The 22,386-nt window shown below is 44.8% G+C and overlaps 1 protein-coding gene across 7 annotated transcripts in view; it reads left to right on the top strand.

Moving 5' to 3' along the window:
* Nucleotides 1–22,386, top strand: part of SYT7 (synaptotagmin 7) — a 564,911-nt gene that overhangs the window by 510,700 nt on the left and 31,825 nt on the right. For all 7 annotated transcript variants that reach the window (XM_077460750.1, XM_077460749.1, XM_077460751.1 and 4 more), the window contains one exon: nucleotides 20,063–20,177. In XM_077460750.1, the coding sequence (XP_077316876.1) occupies nucleotides 20,063–20,177 (115 nt within the window). The remainder of the gene's footprint in view (nucleotides 1–20,062; nucleotides 20,178–22,386) is intronic.

Below are 22,386 nucleotides of genomic sequence, written 5' to 3'. Positions count from 1 at the left end.
GTACATAATTTCCACAACGTAAATCATAATCTTATGCAGGGGGAGTTTAAAGCATCAAATACAAGCTAAAGGTAGAAAATACGAGTTTTGCATCAAAATTGCCTACAGGTGCTTGAAACAAGGCAAAAACTCTAACTTGGGAGTGTAACACACAGTACAGTATTAGGATATAGACAATGGTAGCCAGGTGTCCTGCCTCAGGTTAGGCAACAAGAGAGTGTGTGGATAGGGGAGGGGAAAGAAATAGAGAAAACTAGATAAAGAGTGAGGTGATGTCCCAGGGGTTGTTGTGGCTGCAGAACAAGATTTTGCGATAGAATGTTTGTCCATGCCAGGGCTCTAGAAGAGAGTTGTCAAAGTCTGAGGACAGGAAATTGTTGACCCAGGGGTACCAGATTATAGTATAACTCTTGACTCTTTCTTGATGGATTGCTTCAATTTTGGCATGGATCATTGCTCGGTTAATTCAATGTTTTGTGGTGAAGATACAAAGGTTAGGCTTTTTTTTATATCGTGCTATTGTTTAGCAGCAGCAGTGACTTGAAAGAGAAGTCGGAATTTGGATCTGCTCAGTTCCAGCGGATTACTATCCAAGGCAATCAGAGGGTCTGGTTGCATATCTGTATTGAGCAGTTTGGTAAGGACTGAAAATACTTTGGCCCAGAAGGGTTACACCACAGGGCAGGTCCTCCAGATGTGCAGATATGAATCAGACTCCCTGCAGCCTCTGAAACAAGCTGGTGGGTAACCAGGGACATACTTTGCTACTATCCTGTGTGGCACTATGTACCACCTGGACTATACGTTATAGACCATTTCTATTGTTGAAAGATTTTGAGACTATTTATGAGTTGCTAGCCAAATATCCGTCCAGGCTTCAAGCGTAAGGTCCAAAGATAGGTCTGTTATCCAGCTGTTAACATAGGTGGGGGTAGAGGACTTTGGGTTGGACAACAGGGCTACATTAAGTTTGGAGATTACCCCCAAAGTCCTATGTATTCACTGACATGTATATGTACATGCACATATGTAATGATTCACAGATCAATGCAGTCTATGTAAAAAGAAAATTAGACCCTATTCGTATTCCACCACTTGCAGAGAGGTTTATTTTTATTACCAAAATAGAGATAGTATTATATTTATATAGTAGTAGCACTGCAGACTAATATTATTCACCATATGTGAAGGTGTCACTGGTAGTTTAATTGTAAGGTGAAATATGACAGCCTGCTAAGTAATATTCAACCAGAATAAAATTACCAGGAACACTGTCTCTTACCTCCAGGCAATTTTATATACCCATAAAAAATTATTATGATTAGAATAATGAGTCTTGCAGTAGGATTCATAAGAGACCAAAGGAAAAAACCCAGTAATCATGCTGCGAAGGGTGATGACATTTAGCCACTGAATATCAGAATAGGGCAGATTTCACAGTTGTTCAGGTGGCAAAGATCATGGAGATTAAAAGTAATATGGGATTATTTACATGTGCAACACTGTAAAGTGGGGGATTTGATACTGAGGGTTAGCATAGTCATGGTGTTATTCAGCTAGAGGTCAACAGAGAAAACATAGAGGAGAGATAGGAGCACAATATTGTGCCTTGTAAAAACCTAGAGAAAAAAAAATATTAACAGTCCACCCAGTAAACTTTTAGCTTTTAATGCATAGCAGTGGCAGCTGGTGTTTTTTGGTGGGGTGGCAAACAGCTGGCCAGCGGCTTCCATCGTGCATCTCCTCCCTCCTCCTAGGCATCCAATAGGATTGACTGTCCCTTCATCCAATCAGGTGATGGGACCCATTTCCTGATTGGCCGGGAGGAGGATCAGTGTGGCAATTGCGAATGTTAAATCCCCATTGTCAAACAACTGGATGGGCTTGGAGCGTAGTGCTCTACGCTCCGAGCCCACCCTTTTTTGAAACCTATTAGAACCTCTGGCGCTAACCACTTGCTTAACAAAAAAACCCCATTGGAATCCACGGTTCGGCATTCTGCATGTAGATCAGGGTGCCTGGATGGGCTGGTGGTGCCCGTGTGCCCCTAATGGACGGGCCTCCACTGATACATAGACTACAATATATTATTAGTAATCTCTCCTGTAGGTGTTGGTAACAGTATCTAGACAACATAGACCAAAAATATATATAGCACCCAACCCTCCCTGATTTCGAAGGAGTGTCCCAGATTTGGAACAAAGTCCCTCTGTCCCACTCTCCTCCTCATGTGTCCCTCATTTTGGTCTGATCTATATAGCTGTATATAAAATGCACTATTTATCTTTCAAAATACGAATTCTAAAAAATTATTTTAAACAAGCCATCACTGACCTCTCAGCTGCATGTAGGCCCAAGCACCGTCACATGACTGGAGGAGTTACATCACTGCTCCCCAGGGTCATCAACACAAGCGATCTCAGAACCAGCTGGAGAGAAACAAAGGGGCTGCAAGGGAGCACATTTAAGGTGGGTATAGGGATTAAGGGGATGCCCTTTCCAGGGACACTGATAACTTGGGGAGAAGAACTGTGATTTCAATTTTTCTGTTGAGAAATGTAAAGATGAATTTATCTACAATGCCTATAGCTACAGGGATGAGGGCTTGTTTTAAAGTGCTTTTACTGCTTGTTCAGAATACATAAATAGGTTTCATAGCCTACTCTGAGAGGCTTCAAAAAAAAATTTTAGTAGCAGCTGAAAACCACAGACATCCCCACGTAGAGCTAAATGAGATGTGGTGGTGGATCGCAATCTAAACCCTTTGTGCTCCAAACACAATATACTGGGCAGGATAAAAGATCAAAACTGACTTGGCCCTCAGTATGATACATTGGTAAAAGATAGTGACTGCCCTAAGTGCAGACAAGCAACAGGTGTTTTTGGAGATACAGGTTCAGATGTACTCCCCAACAGCACTTTTCTTTAAGCATGGCACCCTTTAACCGATAAAGGACCAGCCATCACAGTTGTACTGTGACAGGTTGGCTCCCCTGCACGAATTGCCATCATTGTACATCACCCGCTTTAAATAGAAGAGGAGGCACCCGCGGCTAAACACTGGAGCCAATGAGTGTGGCCGGCGCCCGCAATGTCCATCGGCCACCCGTGATCGCACCACAGAGAGACAGAATGAGCATTTGTCAATGTAAACAGACAGATCACCGTTCTTTCAGGGAATTAGAGAGTGATCTGCTGTTCCTAGTGATTAGGAACAGCGGTCTCTCACTACTCCCAGGCAGCCCATCCCCCACATAGTTAGAAATACCTCCAAGGGAACACACTTAACCCCTTGATCGCTTCCTAGTGTTAACCCCTATCCTGCCAGTGACATTTATACAGTAATCAGTGGCTATATTTAGGTTTGATCACTGTATAAATGTCAATGGTCCCAAAAAAGTGTCAAAGGTGTCCGATCTGTCCGCCGCAATGTCACAGTTCCACTAAAAATTGCTGATCACCGCCATTACTAGTAAAATAAAAAAATAATATAAAAATGCCATAAATATATCCCCTATTTTGTACACGCTATAACTTTTGCGCAAACCAATCAATATACACTTATTGCGATTTTATTTTACCAAAAATATGTAGAATACATATTGGCCTAAACTGATGAAAAAATTTGTTTTTTAAAATTTTATTTTGGATATGTATTATAGCAAAAAGTAAAAACTGTTTGTTTGTTTTTTCAAAATTGTTGCTCTTATTTGTTGTAAACAATAAAAACCGCAGAGGTGATCTAATACCACCAAAAGAAAGCTCTATTTGTGGGGAAAAAAGGATGTACATTTTTTTGGGTACAGCGTTGCATGACCACGCAATTGTCAGTTAAAGCGATACAGTACCGTATCGCAAAAAATGGCCCGGTAAGGGGGCAAATCATTCCGGTCCTTAAGTGGTTAAAGTAAGTAAGTTCTCAGGCACCCCAGTCTAAAATGTAAAAAAGTAAAATATTACCATCGATGGGAAACCACACACAACCGCCTTGAAGAAATGAATCTCCCATCAGAGTCCCCCCTTCATATTACAGGCCCTGAATCATCACATCAGTGTCCCCCTTCATGTTAGAGTTCTCCCCATAAGATCAGAGGTCCCCATCAATTTAGTGCCCCGCCATTACATCACATCCCATCACATTAGGTTTCTACCATCACATCAAAGACCCCCCTTCACGTCAGAGATTCCCCATCACACCAGGGTCTCCCAATCAAATCAAAAGCCCCTCTTACCATCAGGGCCCCCCCATTAAATAGCCCTTCAATCCCATCAGAGTTCCCAATCACATCAAAGGTCCCCTTATCACATTAGAGTCTCCCCATTACATAAAAGGCTCCCTTCACATTAGAGTTCCCCCTGTCACATCAGGACTTTTCTTCATAGAGCCCCCTTATCATATCAGAGTCTCTCCATCACAGATTCCCCTCATCACATTAGAAGCGCCATTCTTCCTATGAAAGTTCCCCCTATAGATAAGAGGCTTCCCCTTTTACATGAGAGCCCCTATCACATCAGAGTCTCCCTTTCACAGAATCTCCCATGATAGAGTCCCCCAAAACATATTGCCCGATCAGAGTCTTCTATCGCAGAGTCCTCCATTATAGAGCCCCAACATCACACTGTCTCCTCTTGCCATCAGAGCCCTTTCTTACAGCTTCAGCAGCATGGCAGAGGTGGGAGGCAAAGCGGGTCTGGATGGAGGTGCACTTTAGTCCTCTCTTAAATGCTAAAGGACATCCCTGCATGCCGTCTGTTCTCGGTAAACATCATGCTTTATCATAGTGTGGATAGGCTATAGCTACAAATGATGCTGTGCATCCTAGCTTCGTTGATTGCTGTGGTGCTGGCAGCTGGCCCGCCTACAACACGCCAATGCATAAGGCTGATCCGGTGCACACTGCATCCCATGCCCGCAGCTCCTCCGTTTAGAAACACACTGCCCCTTAGACAGAACCCCCACAGATACTACAAGCAGGGTGTGATTAAAAGAGAAATCCAGGCATAGAACTTTTTGTCATTTCTGCTTGGTAAAAAAAGTTACCCCTGCTGAGGTATATAATGAATGATCCAGCTCCTGCTGTACTTCTGGCCCATTATGGATATGAGATATGCAGCCTTCATACACTGAAGTGCTAATACTGTTTATCCAACTCTCCCTGCCCTTGGTCATTCACAGAATGCTTTGTATTTTATGAACGGTTGATAGGAACCCCAATCTTAAAAGCAGCTCATCCAAGTCAGTTTGCAGGGGGGCAGGCGTGGGCAAAATATAATTCTGTAGAATCTATTTAAATCTGCTTACATATCCTAATGCCACCAGATACTACTACTAACATATGCTGCTGATCACATATATAAGTGTTCATTGTGTTACTTTAGAGCAGTCTAATCAGTTATTTTATTATAGGAGTGGATCCCACTTTAAGTTAATTGGGCTGAATTATTAAAGGAGTCGACAATCTTAACATAATAAATTGTGTGAATATTCACTTCAATCATCCAGTCATGTACAGATAAGAAAATAGCTTTTTAAGAATGATTGGATAATTGAAGTAAATATTCACAAAATTGACTGTATAAAGATTTTTTTTGCTCCTTTAGTAAATTGGCCTCGGTATGTTCACTCCATCACCTACAACAGCACAAAACATTCAGCGGAAGAGTTTACAAATGAACTGATTTTATTACATTGTCTATAAAATTTTCTAAACAATTCTAGTTGCATATTTAATGTATATGGAATGTCACTCTTGGGGTTCATGTCAATGACAGATGTCCTTTAAACTCCTTGTTAGGCACCGATGCTCTAAAAAGTTAACAGGGGTCATTTTTTTTCTTTTACATTAGGACAGCTGTTGTCAGGCAAATAGGATTGAAAAAGTCCAATACTTATTTTTCTAAATTCTGTCTCAAAAGTAGATACTACTCAGTCAATATTCATACTGCATATATTACCCAATTTTGTGTTTTGATTGATGTTCTTCTTTAATCAAGAGCATTAATATGGGAATTGGCATTCCAGATCCTGTAAAGTATTTAAAATGAGAAAAAATAAGCTATGTCAATCATCCAGAACAGATAAAATTAGGATTATCATTCCCTACCAGAAAATCATAGCTGAAGTCAAAGAATAGCAAACTCACTATGTACATCATGAACAAGTATGAATTCTTAATGCATCTGTAATGTAAAGAGTTTGATATTCATAATTTAATCAAATCCCACAGATTATACAGTTAGTTGATCACTGGAAAAAAAAATTGGTGTGTATGCTGAGGGCATTTTTCAGAACTTCATAAACGTGTGCACCATGGGCCTGATTTTATTTTTGTATATATTTAGGATCCCCTTTTGGGTATTATGAGGCTAGCTATTGACATGGATGGGTGACTTCAAGGAAAAAGTTAGGATTATAAAGTACCTACGAATAACAATAGTGTTAGGTGCAGTGACACAGAGGACCAATGGTAGAATAATGAGGCTTGCTGAGGTGTGGCTGCCTCAAATGTAGTACTGTGCAAAAGTCAGCCCATGGACAGTGCGAATTTCTTTCCTGCAACCACGGGAAAACTGCAACATGTTTTGTTAAAATCCTTGAAATGTACATAGCTCACCTAGAGGAGAATGTTTTTTTTTCTCAAAGGAGAATGTTTTTTTCTCAACAAAAGTGGAGTTACTCTTTAAACCTATCTATATTTCTCTGATCTTAAGACTTAATCCATGTCTTAAATTGTTTGTAAAGGTTTTTTTTTATTAAAATAACAAACATGTTATATTTACCTGCTCTGTGCAATAGTTTTAGACAGAGTGGACCAGAACCTGCTCTTCTGGGGTCTCTTGCCAGTGTTGCCCACTCCTCCTATTCTGTGTTTGCCCCCATAGCAAGTGCTTGCTATGGGGGCAGACATGCAGGCTTGCTCCCGAGCCTTACTGTGTGTGCCCATAGACACACACGGTGTGGCTCGGCCCAGCCCCCAGTCCCGTCTCAAAGGATTTGACAGCGGCAGAGCCAATGCTCTCTGTGAGGTGACAGAGGGCAGTGATGCATCAAGAGAGGAGCCAGGTAAGTATTTAGGAGGGGTCTGGGGGGTGAGCTGATACTGGAGGTTTTTGTTTAACTTAATGCATAGAATGCCTTTAGAATAACTTTAAACTTACCCTACTAACCCTTGATCAGAAAACCTTACTGTCCCTTAATCCTAGTTAAGCTAAAAACTGAAACTATAGAGATAATATCTTATTATGGTGATGCACTGGCACTGGCTCATGCCAGTCTTGAGTATGAATGACAACATAAAGTATGTGTCCCAAGAAAAGGATAAAAAAAAGACTAAAGAATGCTATGAAAGAATGGGCAAAAGAGCAGCTTTGGCCCCTGTACTTACTTCAAGCCTATGAATATCCACTTTTGTGAAATCTCTACAAAAAGAGGGCTAGACATGAAATTCAGTTAGAAAAAGATCCAGCCCTAGATGGAGAATCCCCCAGAAGATTGTTCCTTTTGTGTCTCTCCAAAGCAGTAAAGGAAACGGACTCCCAATAGACATGAATATGTGGGTCCATACCTTGACTGAAATGTTGAGCTGTTAATGATCAAATATTTTGCGTATCATCCTATCCCCTAGAGTGTCCATCTCCACTACCTGCTTACATACCACTGTTGACGTCTGCATGATAGCACAATTCCCTTATCTGCGTTCATGCAGGATATGGCTCAACAATTGCAAACAAACACAAACTGAGTATTTTGGGATTTAGTGATTGACAGGCCTAGCACACGATATAAACCATTTAGTTACAAAGTCAAAGGACAGCTGTAGGGTATAGCAGATGTCCATGGTGCTGATCTTAGTTTTTCTACATAGTACAATTTGACACATTGGCAGATACATACAAACAATAGTGTAAACTCACACAAGCCTACTGTCCACAGAAATGAGGAATACAGACACTGATATGTATCCATAAATGCAATTTGGATTCCTGCCTTATTCTTTAATTGGCATGCCCATTATTTACAGTTCATTCATCTTTCCTCTTTGATAACACAGTTATTCCTCTGCTTTGCCTTGTCCTAAGGGCAGACACACAGTATCACAATATATAATTACAGCCATTCAAAGAGCCGGGAGATTGATAGAAGCAAGAAGGCAAGGGATACTTTGTATCCTTCTGCTCTGCTAATGATATAATTGTATGTCTCACTTTGCATATTTTCATCACCTGTAATATCTGTATGAGTTTGTAACAAAGCCAAGAATCTGAAGAGCCGAATGCATGCCTTATTACTGCACTATAACTGATGCTGGATCATAATTCCCATTAAACTAAGAAAGACCCAGAGTGAAATAACAGCAATAACACAATTAGCAGGTCCGCCTACCTCATTTACAAATGACACTTGGAAGAATGGGAAAACTATTATTGGAACTACCTCAGAGTCATTATGAAGCATATTGTATTCACGTGTATTGAGAGTAAACCTGCTTCTAAAGTGTTCATTTTCATTTCTGGGTGGCATAGGGTAGGGTTTGATCTTCTGTGCTGTCTATATTTTAAGACTAAGGCCGCGTACACACGCGGGGACTGTTCGCCCAACTTTGTTCGTCAAACAGTTTGAGCGGACAGTCCGCTCAAAATTAGCATGGACGGACTTGGCCACACACGACGAACGAACAGTCCGCTGAAACTTGCGTGATGACATGAACGGCACGTACGACGGGACTAGAAATACGACGTCCTATACATTGCAATGCAACCTTCGCCGTGTAAATCCTTTCTGAGCATGCGCGGAACTTAGTTTGACGAACAAGCCTACACACGGGCGGACTGTCCGCTCAAACCAAGTTTCAGCGGACAGTTTTACGGAATTTCCGAAAAACGTTGTTCGTCAGACTGTCCGCTGAAACTGTCTGCTGAAGCCCACACACGAGCGGACTGTCCGCCGAAACACTGTTCAGCGGACAAAGTTGGGCGAACAGTCCCCGCGTGTGTACGCGGCCTAAGGCCCAGTTTACACTGGAGTGACATACACTCCAACTTTCTGAGCACATGCCCCATGACGTGTACAAATCAAAGGTTGGATTCGACTTTAGAAAAGGTTCCTGCACTACTTTGTTCAGACTTTGGTCCATTTTCAGCCCATTCAATATCATTAAAGTCAGATCAAAGTCGGATCCTCATCCTAACCATCCGACTTGTGACATCCGACATGGTGATTACAGCAGCAGGAAAAGGAATTTATGTCACACTGGGATTGTTTTGATTGGTCAAAGGACAAGTCACACTATCTCAAAGTCAGAGCAAAATCGTATCTTGTTCATTCAAGTCGGATGGAAGTAGGACTGAAGTAGCACTGATATAGGACTGATGCCGCAGATCAAAATAAGATGACAGTCACGTACCAATATGAACCTAGCCTTAGGCGGAAATATTTTGGAACAGTTTTTTATGGCATGTAGTGTTGGTCTTCTCACAGATATTCCTGGTAATGGAAAGGAGAGTGTGTAAATAAGGTATTAAGTGTACATTAGTAAGAGTAAGGCCGCGTACACACGGGCGGACTGTTCGCCCAACCTTGTCCGCTGAACAGTGTTTGGGCGGACAGTCCGCTCGTGTGTGGGCTTTCAGCGGACAGTTTCAGCGGACAGTTGGACGGACAAAGTCTTTCGGAAATTCCGAAAAACTGTCCGCTGAAACTGTGTTTGAGCGAACAGTCCGCCCGTGTGTGGGCCTGTCCGCTGTACTTTCGAAATGAGCGGACTGTTCCCGCTCGGAAAGTCCGCCCATTTCGAGCGCGTGTACAGGTAGGCGGGGCCCGCGAAGGAGACGTCGCGGGCTCCGCCGCCTGGAATGGGCTTAAAGGGGAACCCCAACGCCGAAAAAAATCGGCGTGGGGGTTCCCCCCAAGTCCACACCAGACCCTTGTCCGAGCACGCTACCCGGCCGGCCAGGAAAGGGGGGCGAGCGAGCGCGCCCCCCCTCCTGAGCCGTACCAGGCCGCGTGCCCTCAACATGGGGGGTGCCTTGGGGAAGGGGGGGGCCGCGCGGCCCCCCCACCCCAAAGCACCTTGTCCCCATGTTGATGAGGACAAGGGCCTCTTCCCGACAACCCTGGCCGTTGGTTGTCGGGGTCTGCGGGCGGGGGGCTTATCGGAATCCGGGAGCCCCCTTTAAGAAGGGGGCCCCCGGATACCGGCCCCCCACCCTATGTGAATGAGTATGGGGTACAATGTACCCCTACCCATTCACCTGTGAAATAAAGTACAAATAAAAACACAACACAGGGGGAAAAAATATTTTATTGCACAGCCGGGGGTCTTCCGTCTTCGGGGGTCTTCTCGCCGGACTCCTCCGCTATGTGTGTGTAGCTCTTTTGCCAGCGGAGGAGTCCGGCTTTCTTCCTCCCCGCCGCCGGCCTCTTCTCCCGACTTCGGGGGTCTTGTCCCCCTCTTCGGTTCTTCTGCCGGGCCACCGCGCCTGGTCCGGTGGCCCGGTCTTCTGTCGCCGTCTTCCGTTCTTCTGTCGCCGCCTTCGGTTCTTCTGCCGGGCCACCGCGCCTTCTTGTAGCTCTTTTACAGGCGGTGGCCCGGTCTTCTGTCGCCGTCGCCGCCTTCCGTTCGTGTTCTTCTTCTTGTTCTTCTTGTTCTTCTCCTGGAGATGTTGACTCGACGAGCTCTCCGGCCGGAATGCCGGGGACGCGCTGTGCGGTCACTTATATAGTGACAATGGGGCGGTGTCACATGGTATATGTCACATGGGTTGGTCACATGGGTTGATGTCACATGGGGACTATGACATCGTAAGGGGGCGGGGTCACCACGTGACATCAACCCATGTGACATATACCATGTGACCCCGCCCCATTGTCACTATATAAGTCACAGCGCAGGGCGGCTCTGGCATTCCGGCCGGAGGGAGCGACGTGTCAACATCGCCTGGAGAAGAACAAGAAGAACAAGAAGAAGAACACGAACGGAAGGCGGCGACGGCGACAGAAGACCGGGCCACCGCCTGTAAAAGAGCTACAAGAAGGCGCGGTGGCCCGGCAGAAGAACCGAAGGCGGCGACAGAAGAACGGAAGACGGCGACAGAAGACCGGGCCACCGGACCAGGCGCGGTGGCCCGGCAGAAGAACCGAAGAGGGGGACAAGACCCCCGAAGTCGGGAGAAGAGGCCGGCGGCGGGGAGGAAGAAAGCCGGACTCCTCCGCTGGCAAAAGAGCTACACACACATAGCGGAGGAGTCCGGCGAGAAGACCCCCGAAGACGGAAGACCCCCGGCTGTGCAATAAAATATTTTTTCCCCCTGTGTTGTGTTTTTATTTGTACTTTATTTCACAGGTGAATGGGTAGGGGTACATTGTACCCCATACTCATTCACATAGGGTGGGGGGCCGGTATCCGGGGGCCCCCTTCTTAAAGGGGGCTCCCGGATTCCGATAAGCCCCCCGCCCGCAGACCCCGACAACCAACGGCCAGGGTTGTCGGGAAGAGGCCCTTGTCCTCATCAACATGGGGACAAGGTGCTTTGGGGTGGGGGGGCCGCGCGGCCCCCCCCTTCCCCAAGGCACCCCCCATGTTGAGGGCACGCGGCCTGGTACGGCTCAGGAGGGGGGGCGCGCTCGCCCCCCTTTCCTGGCCGGCCGGGTAGCGTGCTCGGACAAGGGTCTGGTGTGGACTTGGGGGGAACCCCCACGCCGATTTTTTTCGGCGTTGGGGTTCCCCTTTAAGCCCATTCCAGGCGGCGGAGCCCGCGACGTCTCCTTCGCGGGCCCCGCCTACCTGTACACGCGCTCGAAATGGGCGGATTTGCCTCCTCCTTACGTGGGCGAGTCCGCTCATTTCAAAAGTTGAGCGAACTGTTTGCCCAACCTTGTTCGTCAAACAGTCCGCTCGTGTGTGGGCAAGTCCGCTCATGCAAATTTTGAGCGGACTGTTTGACAAACTGTTTGCCGAACAAGGTTGGGCGAACAGTCCGCGCGTGTGTACGCGGCCTTATTGTAGAATATGGGTTAGGGTTACGTTTATGGTTAGTGCAAGTGTTGGGGACACAGGAAGGGTTAGTGAGAGTGTAATCATGTGAGTACTGGAGTTATGGGAAGGGTTTCTGTGAGTATTGGGACTACAGTTAGGGTTGTGTTATAATAAGGGTTAGTGTAACTACTGGGGTTACTGTCAGGGTTACTGTGAGTACCGGGGTTACAGTAAGGGTTAATGTGAGTATGGAGGTTACAATGAGGGCCAGTGTGAGTATTGGGGTTACTGCATTCACACCTGATTGTTTTGAATCGCAGGTAGAATCGCAGCGATTCTGCCCACGATTTCACAACTCTCTGGTAAAATGACAATTCGCAAAATGCAAATTTCAGATGCCATTCATTTTAATGGCATCTAAAAACACAGTGCGTTTCTGCTGCATGTTTAGCATGATAAAAAGCGCTGCAATCGCAGCAAACTGCATCGCTTGAAGTTTGCTCCCAAAAATGTTCAGGAGTTACCTTTGGCAGATAAGCTTAACGCGATTGCAGCACAATTATCACACTATAATTGTGGCAGAACCACACTGCGTTTTTAAGTGTCATTAAAATGAATGTCATCTGAAATTTACATTGTGCGATTTGGCATTTTACCAGAGCATTTTGAAATCACGGGCAGAATTACTGTGATTCTGCCCACAATTCCCACAATTCAAATTGCCCAGGTGTGAATGCAGCCTAAGGGTTAGTGTGAATATTGAGGTTATATTAAGGGTTAGTGTGAGTAGTGGGGTTACAGTCAGGGTTACTCTGAGTATTAAGGTTATGATGAAGGTTAATGTGAGGTTACAGTGAGGGTTGATGTGATTGCTGGGGATAAGGCGAGGGTTGAAGTTAGATGAAGGGTTAATGTTATGGTGAGGGTTAGTGTTAAGGCTACAATAACAGGGTGGAGGAATATAGGGGTCAACATGAGTGTTGAGGTTACAGGGAAGGTTAGTGTTGTAATTACAGACAGGGTTTTGGTAAGGTCTACGTGGTAGGAACAGGGAGGGGTAATATAAGGGTTAGTGTGGGTGTTATTTTTTGGGGTTTCTTTTATAGTGAGACATAAGGGGGTTATTTACTAAAACTGAAGAGTGCAACATCTGGTGCAGCTCTGCATAGTAACCAATCAGCTTCCAAATGTTATTCTCAAAGCTCAGTTGAACAACCTGAAGTTATAAGCTGATTGGCTACCATGCACAGTTGCACCAGAGTTTGAGTGCTCCAGTTTTAGTAAATCTACCCCATAGTGAGAATGTGTGTCACAGTTACAGCAAGGTTTAGGGTTGCAAGCAGGGTTATTGTGAGTGTTCAAGTTACAGGGAGGGTGAACTTGCCCAAAGATGTATCGAAGTTCAGCAGAGGCAGCCAAATTTCCACCCATCCATGGCCATTCCCGCTCAAGAGAAGCCAATCTAATAACTGACTTTTGTTGAATGGAATGTTTTTTGGTCGATTAGCGGCTTGCAGCCAATCGGCTGCTGCGCTGATCAGTGTATTCTGACAGTAGAGGAGTTTATACTATCAAATTGCAGTAGTAAAGCAGAGAGATTTCCTCCATACACCTTGTGTCAATGGGAGAATCCATAAGTTCAGCCCTCTGCCTGATTGAATAAAAACAACCCAGCTTTAGTGTTAAGGTTACATTTATAGTGAGGTTTAATGTGTTACAGGTACTGGGATGGTGAGTAGTGTTATGTTCACATTACAGTACGTTTGACTTTACCCATAGCAGTGCGCAGCCTATTGCATTAGGGCATGCACCCCAAAGCTTAAACACAGAAAGACAGAGGCAGTGGCTAGGGGTGTACCTAGGGGTGTACTCGCAACACTTTGCTTCACAGCCATGGCAGAAATTACAGAGTGCAAAGTACATGTGAATGAGTACTTAATTTTTTTAATTAGTCTTTTAAATTTTATTTTATTTTACATTTTATTTTATTTATTTTTTTTTTTTTTAAACTGCACTTTTGGGGGACTTTGGTGAAACATCAGGGTTCTAAAAAGACCCCCGATGTCTTACAATCAAGACTAAGAAAGGGACGGAGGAGAGGATGGAGGAGGAGATGCTAGAACTGATTCCCCCGAAGGGAGGGAGAGGGGGAGAAGCCGGAAGCGCTGCAGGTGAAGAAACAAACAGATCAGTATCTGCAATAAGGCAGTACAGACGGTCCTCCTGCTCGGCAGGTGTCTGGGCCCCCCCTTTTGAACTAATAGGACATGGACCCAGTACAGGAGGGCAGGCTATACAGTCCTATCATCTGCCCTGGCGCACAGGGTGATTAGGGTGTGCCCAGGCACACCCCCTGTGCATGCCTATGTCTTTGCCATTAGCATTGCTGAAATTACCAAGAAAATATAGATATAGACAGAATTTTAAACAGTTGTGTGATATTCACTGTTAGTAAACATGGAATTTAGAATTGTGAAGATTTTAGCAAACATTAGTGTAGGCATGTACTTGTTACTACTCTGTGGGTACTGAAACCAAATTTCAAATCCATTCCCATGCTAAGTGGGAGAGTCTGTATGCCAGGTGCAGGTCGTCCATTAAGGGAGCACGGGCCCCGCCCCCATCCATCGCCACCTCCCCCTATCCATGCATCTGGCCCCTTTCAGGACACCAGACGCCTGGATTCCAATGCGGAAGTGGGTGTTTTTTTGAAGCACTGATTAGAGCCAGAGGCTCTAATAGGCTTCAAAATAGAGTGGGCTCGGGGTGTAGAGAATGCACTCACAGCCCACCCAGGTGTGTTACACTAGCGAGCTAATATTCGATATTGTAACACTGATCCTCCTTCCGGCCAATCAGGAAGCGGGTTTTGACTAGAGACTCAGGCCGAACTTCGGTTGTTCGGACGTTCTGAGAACAATGACCATTATGCGGTGTTCGTGGCAAATTCTAAAGCCTCGGAACCCCGTTAAGGTCTATGGGACACCAACATGAAAAAACAAAAGTGCTCATTTTAAAGGCTTGTATGCAAATTATAGTCATAAAAAGTGTTTGGGGACCCGGGTACCGCCCTAGGGGACATGTATTAATGCAAAAAAAAGTTATAAAAACTGCAGTTTTTTTCAGGAGCAGTGATTTTAATAATGCTTAACGTGAAACACTAAAAATATTCCTTTAAATATCGTGCCTGGAGGGTGTCTATAGTATACCTGTAAAATGGCACAGTTTTCCAGTGGAAAGGAAAGGAAAAAAAGTAATTGAAATCTGATCGTGGCTGTAATGAATTGTTGGATCCCTTTAATATACCGTATTTTTCGGACTATAAGGCGCACGTAAAAGCCTAAATTTTCTCACAAAATCGACCGTGCGCCTTATAATCCGGTGCGCCTTATATATGACCTGTTGACATCGCTGGAGTTCTTTGGTTAATGCACCCGGAATGATGGCAAGCACCGAATTAGTTTTCTTCACTTGGGCTTTAACAGTATCTGTCAGATGGGCGCGCATGGAGTCACAGATCAATAGGGATGGAGATTCGTGGAAAAAGCCACCCGGTCTCTTACCGTAAACCGACGTACCGTAAACCTCTCTCAGGTTGTTCTACTGCGTGACTGATAGCTATGAGTTTGAAATCCGCTTCGTAAGCATGTCTCTTAACAGGAGCCATTTTTGGGGCAGCGGGTATACCGTAGAAAATGAACGAATGAATGTGCACACCTCCTGACTAAGATGGCCGTAATGCCCAATCCAAGCAGTGCAGCTTCGTGGGCATTACGGCCATCTTAGTCAGGAGGTGTGCGCATTCATTCGTTCATTTTCTACGGTATACCCGCTGCCCCAAAAATGGCTCCTGTTAAGAGACATGCTTATGATGCGGATTTCAAACTGAAGGCTATCAGTCATGCAGTAGAGCATGGAAATAGAGTAGCTGCGAGAGAATTCAACATTAATGAATCAATGGTACGGAAGTGGAGGAAGCAAGAAGATGCCCTGCACCAGGTAAAGAAGACCAAACTGAGTTTCCGAGGAAACAAAGCAAGATGGCCACAGTTGGAGGACAAAATTGAACAGTGGGTTATTGAACAGAGAACCGCAGGTAGAAGTGTCTCTACTGTCTCTATTCGACTCAAAGCAACAGCGATCGCACGCGACATGGAGATCAACGACTTTCGAGGAGGTCCCTCTTGGTGCTTCCGTTTCATGAAAAGGCGGAATCTCTCTATCCGCACAAGAACCACTATGTCACAGCAACTGCCAAAAGATTACGAAGAAAAGCTCGCCATTTTCCGTACCTACTGCAAGAACAAGATCAATGAACAGAAGATCCGACCAGAGCACATCACCAACATGGACGAGGTCCCCCTTACCTTTGATATTCCTGTAAACCGTACTGTCGAGAGAACAGGGACCAGTACGGTATCTATACGCACTACAGGAAACGAGAAGTCATCCTTCACTGTAGTTCTCGGTTGCCAGGCTAATGGCCAGAAACTACCACCCATGGTAATTTTCAAGAGGAAGACTCTGCCAAAAGAAAAGTTTCCGGTTGGCATCATCATCAAGGCTAACCCGAAGGGCTGGATGGACGAGGAGAAGATGAGTGAGTGGCTGAGAGAGGTTTACGTCAAGAGACCGGGTGGCTTTTTCCACGAATCTCCATCCCTATTGGTCTGTGACTCCATGCGCGCCCATCTGACAGATACTGTCAAAGCCCAAGTGAAGAAAACTAATTCGGTGCTTGCCATCATTCCGGGTGGATTAACCAAAGAACTGCAGCCACTAGATATAGGTGTCAACAGGTCATTTAAAGTTAAATTGCGAGCTGCGTGGGAGCATTGGATGACAGAAGGCGAACACACATTCACCAACACAGGGAGGCAACGCCGGGCGAGTTACGCCACTATCTGCCAGTGGATCGTGGATGCCTGGGCGAAGGTATCAGTCACCAGTGTAATCCGAGCTTTCAAGAAGTCCGGAATTATCACTGAACAGCTAAGTACCGGTACCGATGACAGCAACGAGACTGACTCGGATACTGATGAGAATGATGAGAGGGATACGGGCGTGCTTGATGCCGAAATTGCCCAATTGTTAAACTCAGACACTGAAGATGAAGAATTTGATGGATTTGCGGGAGAAGAATAAAGTGAAAAAGTGAGTGTCTGGTTTTGTACGGTATTCACCGGTAACTGAACAGTGTTAAGAGTTATTGAAGAATAAAGTGAAAAAGTGAGTGTCTGGTTTTGTATTTAATTGAACAGTGTTAAGAGTTATTGTTATAGACCATTTTATGGTTAGTGCTAAAGAGTTGAATAAAATTTGACTTACAGTACCGCATCCAAGTTGTGTTTCATTAAATGCGCCTTATAATCCAGTGCACCTTATAGTCCGATGCGCCTTATATATGGAAATATCCATTATATCAGCCGGTCGTTGCTAGTGCGCCTTATAATCCGGTGCGCCTTATCGTCCGAAAAATACGGTAGATAAAACTCATTGAAAAAAAAGGCATGAGTCCCCCCCCCCCTCCCCAGTCCATTACCAGGCCCTTTGGGTCTGATATGAACATTAAGGGGAACCCCAAAACAAAATGTAAAAAGAAATGGCATGGGGCCCCCCCAAAATCCATACCAGACCCTTATCCGAGCACGCAACCTGGCAGGCTGCAGGAAAAGAGGGAGGGATGAGAGAGCGCCCCTCCTGAACCATACCAGGCTGCATGCCCTCAACATGGGGAGGATGCTTTTGAGTCTCCCCCAAAGCACCTTGTCCCCATGTTGATGGGGACAAGGGCCTCATCCCCACAACCCTTGCGTGGTGGTTATGAGGGTCTGCGGGCGGGGGACTTATTGGAATCTGGAAGCCCCCTTTAACAAGGGGACCCCCGGATCCCACCCCCCTATGTAAATTGGTAGGGGTACATTGTACCCCTACCAATTCACAAAAAAAGTGTCAAAAATAGTAAAAATGACAGGAGACACTTTGGGACAAGTCCTTCATTAAAAAATGAAAAAAAAAAAATGTCCCGCAATGTAAATCCATCTCACGCCGCCCGACAAACAAAAAAAAAGAAAAAAACACAACAGCTCTGCCATGGGAGGCTCCCGCACACTGTACACTTCTTCTCGATGACAGCTGTTATATAGCTGAGGGTTGGACCACCCAGTGAGGTAAACGGGTGACCCTGCCCCCCCCCCCCCCCCCGACGCCACGTGATGGCAGAGGAAGGCAGGGTCACTTTGCAAAAGGTCTCAAGTGTGAATATGAAAAAGTAAGAAGGTAAAAAGGTTAAAGAAATAGATAAAATACTTTTTTTTTCTTTCATGGATGTGCATTTTTTCTTTACAGGAAATCTATACCAAGAAAACTATTGAGGCCACCTATTGCTGACCACCTTATCTAAAAATACCAGTTGATTGGCTGTCATGCTGATCCATTGGCTTCAGTTCTTTACTGACCTAGAACAAATATTCCCATTATAAAATTTCACTGATTGCATTCATGCAGCTAGCATTTCCAGAAGGTCATCAGCAATGGTAGCCTATACACAGATAGCAAGCATTTGTGATGCAAGTTTGAAAATGACTTGCTAAGTTATTTCTAGACTTACCAGACTTCACAAGTCTGCACCAAGTCCGCATTGCATGACTCCAGATTAACTTTCTTTGCAAACATTCTGCAAGTCTGCTGCAAGTTCTGGTTCAGTTATGTTGTGTAATAGTCACCCCACCACAGGGGTCACTGTGGCCGAATTTTCATGCTGTAGACTTGCAGAGTTTTTGCTGTAGACTTGCCACTGCAACTTTTCTTGCTAGAGACATACCGCACAAATTTGCAAAAAGTGTCAACTAGAACTTGTGCTTCAAGTGCTCTGCGAGTGTACAACTTGCCAGTGAAAATGTGCAGCAAGTTAACAGACTTACAATTCAACATTGCCACAAATTTGTGGCAAGTTATTCTAGCTATCTGGGTACATGGCTCAAGACCAAAAAAATCAGAGTATGGGTTTCCTTCAAAGAAGTAAGGCAGCTGGGAGGTTAGTAAAAACAATGCTAACATTAATGCCAAATGGGGCTGTACACGTGCTGTGGTTGTGGTGCCCTGCTTTGTGGCTGCAGCATTTTTAACTTAGGCACCACCTGTCAAACTCGCGTGGCAGTTAAAAATTCTATTGAACAGTAGAAATTCTGACTTACATGGGAAGTATGCTCGTTTATTATATAATCCCTTACAGGTGCACATAAGAAAGATATATTATTAGATAAAGAAAAAAATGGCAGTCTGTAACCCCCTTGAACTGTCGCTGCACTAGGTTTGCTGCTATAAGGCCTGTCCACAGATCCCGGAAGAGTGTAAGCCCTTGTACACACGGTCAGAGAATCTGTCGGAATGAGTCTTATCGGACCGTGTCGTCAGATAATCCGACTGTGTGTGGTATGCATCGGACTGATTCCGCTTGAATCTCCGTCCCACCCAATTTTCCAACATGTTGGAAATTTTTCCCGACCAACTGGGCCGGACGGACCTAATCCGATCATGTGTAGAGCATTTTGATCGGACCAAGTGCCACGCATGCTCAGATCAAATTCCTACATCAAAGCTACTAGCCTGAATGTAGTCCCATCGTAACGAAATTACGTCATCACGTTCTGAAAGATCGGATTTTTCGACAACTTGGCCCGACCGTGTGTATGCAACAGTTTCGGACACAATCCGTCTGACTAAATCCGACGGGCAAAATCCGACGGATTTGGTTGGCAAAATCTCCGACCGTGTGTACGTGGGCTCAGGCCTCCTTGTTGGCTGTCTTCCCCTCTTGTACTCCCAGCAGAATGTAACATAAAATAAAAATTTTCCAGGGTCTTCTCTTCTTGTATAAATGACCAGAAAATCATGTGTGTGTAGCATGATCTATGATCATTTTCAAAGAGCTTCAAGCTGTACCTTTGTGAATATCAATGTATTGTTTGCCTGTTAAAGTACTGGAACCAAACATAACACCTCATTTCTTCCATCGATAACAATCCATAAATATTGAAGTAGATGGGAGTATAGTCGTGTAATTTCAGCTCATTTATATATTACAGGGGAGCCGTGGAGAATTGCTGCTGTCCCTTTGCTACAATCCCTCAGGGAATTCTATCATCGTCAACATCATCAAGGCACGGAATCTAAAAGCCATGGACATCGGGGGAACATCAGGTCTGTACGAGAGGAGAGCAAAAGTCTTAATTATTTAGTTGTATGTGCCATGGGAAATGTCAAATAGTTATGTTTTCTAAAATAGCATCATGCTATCACTTTACCATGTTACCAAAGCTATACTAGCTAAAGGCACAGTTGAAAAGCATCCAGCATATACAAGTCTTTTCTCTCCAAAAGCTTTTTAAAAGAAACCCTATTCTGGGAGAAATATCATGGTTTTCCGCTGACAATTTATGAAGTGCCTTATATACTGCAAGTCCCTGCTATCAAGGAGCACACACATACTTGGGCCAATGAAAGCGGTTCTAAAGCAAGGTTATCGAATTAAAAACTCATAGAGGTCTGGTCAGTAAATATTTCTTCCAATAGGGGTCCGGAACTCACATTTGTGCTATTATTCAGCCCCTTCAAATCATAGCCGCCTTCACATCACAGTCCCCTCATTTACACATTTACATCACAGCACAATATTTTACATCACAGCCCCTTTACAATACAGTCCCCTCTTTACATTGCTTCCACATCACAGCCTTCCTTTAAAATACAGGGGCCCCTCATATTTGTATCACAGTCCCCTCCTTTGCATCGCAGTCTCTCCTCTTTACATCGTAGTACCCCATCTTTACTTAGCAGCCCCTTCATATAAAAGTCCCCACCTTTTACAAAATGGGGGTTATTTACGAAATTCAAATCCACTTTGCACGACAAGTGCAAACTACAAGTGCAAAGTGCACTGAAAGTGAACTTGGAAGTGCAGTCGCTATAAATCTGAGGGGTACAGTAGATCTGAAATGAGTGGAAACTCTGCTGATTTTATTATCCAATCATGTGCCAGCTAAAATGCTGTTTTTCATTTTCCTTGCATGTCCCCCTCGGATCTATAGCGATTGCACTTCCAAGTGCACTTTCAGTGCAGTTTCAAGTGCACTTTGAATTTGTAGTTTGCTCATGTAGTGCAAAGTGGATTTGCCTTTGGTAAATAACCCCCACAATGTCCACTTCACATTATAGCACCCCTTTTACATCACAGGCTCCCTTTACTTGTCTGTCTCTCTTCAAATCAAAGTCCCCTCTTTATATAGCAGCCCCCCTTTCCATTGCAGCCCCCCTTCACATCAAAGTCCCCCCGCTTTACAGTACAGCTCCCATTTTATATTATAGTAAAACCCTTTACAATGCAGCACCTCCATTACATCTCAGTCCCCCTTTCCATGGCATTCCACACTTTAGATAACCTACCTTAACAATACAGCCCCTTAACCTTTACAACAGTATGATCATCAGTCTTCCTCCAATTCCAGTCCTACCTTTCATAGCAGAGAGCAGGGGGAGTGATCAGTCTGGATAAAAGGTGGGAGCTTCCCAACTTCTCCTGTTAACAAGGGGGTGATTGGTTGCTAGGACCGCCCCGTGTAATAGCAACCAATGGGCAGGTTGTTAACTTGAAAAGCGGGGCAGCTCTCAATCTCTTTTCAGACTTATCATTCCTCCCGCACTGCTATGTTGTGAAGATGAAAGTAGCAAGGGAGGAATTGAGGACACACAGGCAGCTTAATGGCGTGACCATGGCAGTCCAAACAGGACTGTCACTTGGTCAGGGTTTGGACTGTGGTTGGTCATTTAGCGATGCCTGTTCTAAAGGCTGGACATTTTTTACATTAATGGATTTACTGTATTAAGGTAAACAAATGTCCCTGTATTTGTATCTCATCTCTCCTCCCTGTATACTTACCTGAGCACGAACTTGATCCAATGCAGTGTCCATCTGCAGTGGCTCTCTCCTCTCTCTCTGCTCACAGAGGCAGCTGTGGAAGCCAATGGCTCCTGCTGCTGTCAACCAAATCCTGTGAGCAAAGAGTGGAGGACTAGTTGAGTTGCTACCTGTGGCAGAAGATGCACACAGCCCGGCTCAGGAGTGTTCCCGCAGATGTGCCACCATAGGTAGAACACCTGCTATGGTTGCACAACAAGAAGAGGAGCCTAGAGCACTGGCAGGGGACCTCAGAAGAGGAGGTTTGAGGCCACTCTGTGCAATGCTATTGCACAAAGAAGGTGGTTGTAACTGGTTCGTTATTTTAATAAAAAGAATTAAGCTTTACAATAACCTGGATGAAAAACTCAAACATGCATAAAGAGAACATTCAAATTCCACACAGATAGCATCCTGGCTGGAATTCAAACCAAGGACCCTAGTGCTGCAAGGTTG

The sequence above is a fragment of the Lithobates pipiens genome, unplaced genomic scaffold, assembly GCF_037356315.1.
Source record: "Lithobates pipiens isolate NorthernLeopardFrog02 unplaced genomic scaffold, aLitPip1_a1.2 Scaffold_10, whole genome shotgun sequence".
NCBI classification, from domain to species: domain Eukaryota; kingdom Metazoa; phylum Chordata; class Amphibia; order Anura; family Ranidae; genus Lithobates; species Lithobates pipiens.
This window is presented reverse-complemented; position numbering and strand designations above follow the sequence as displayed.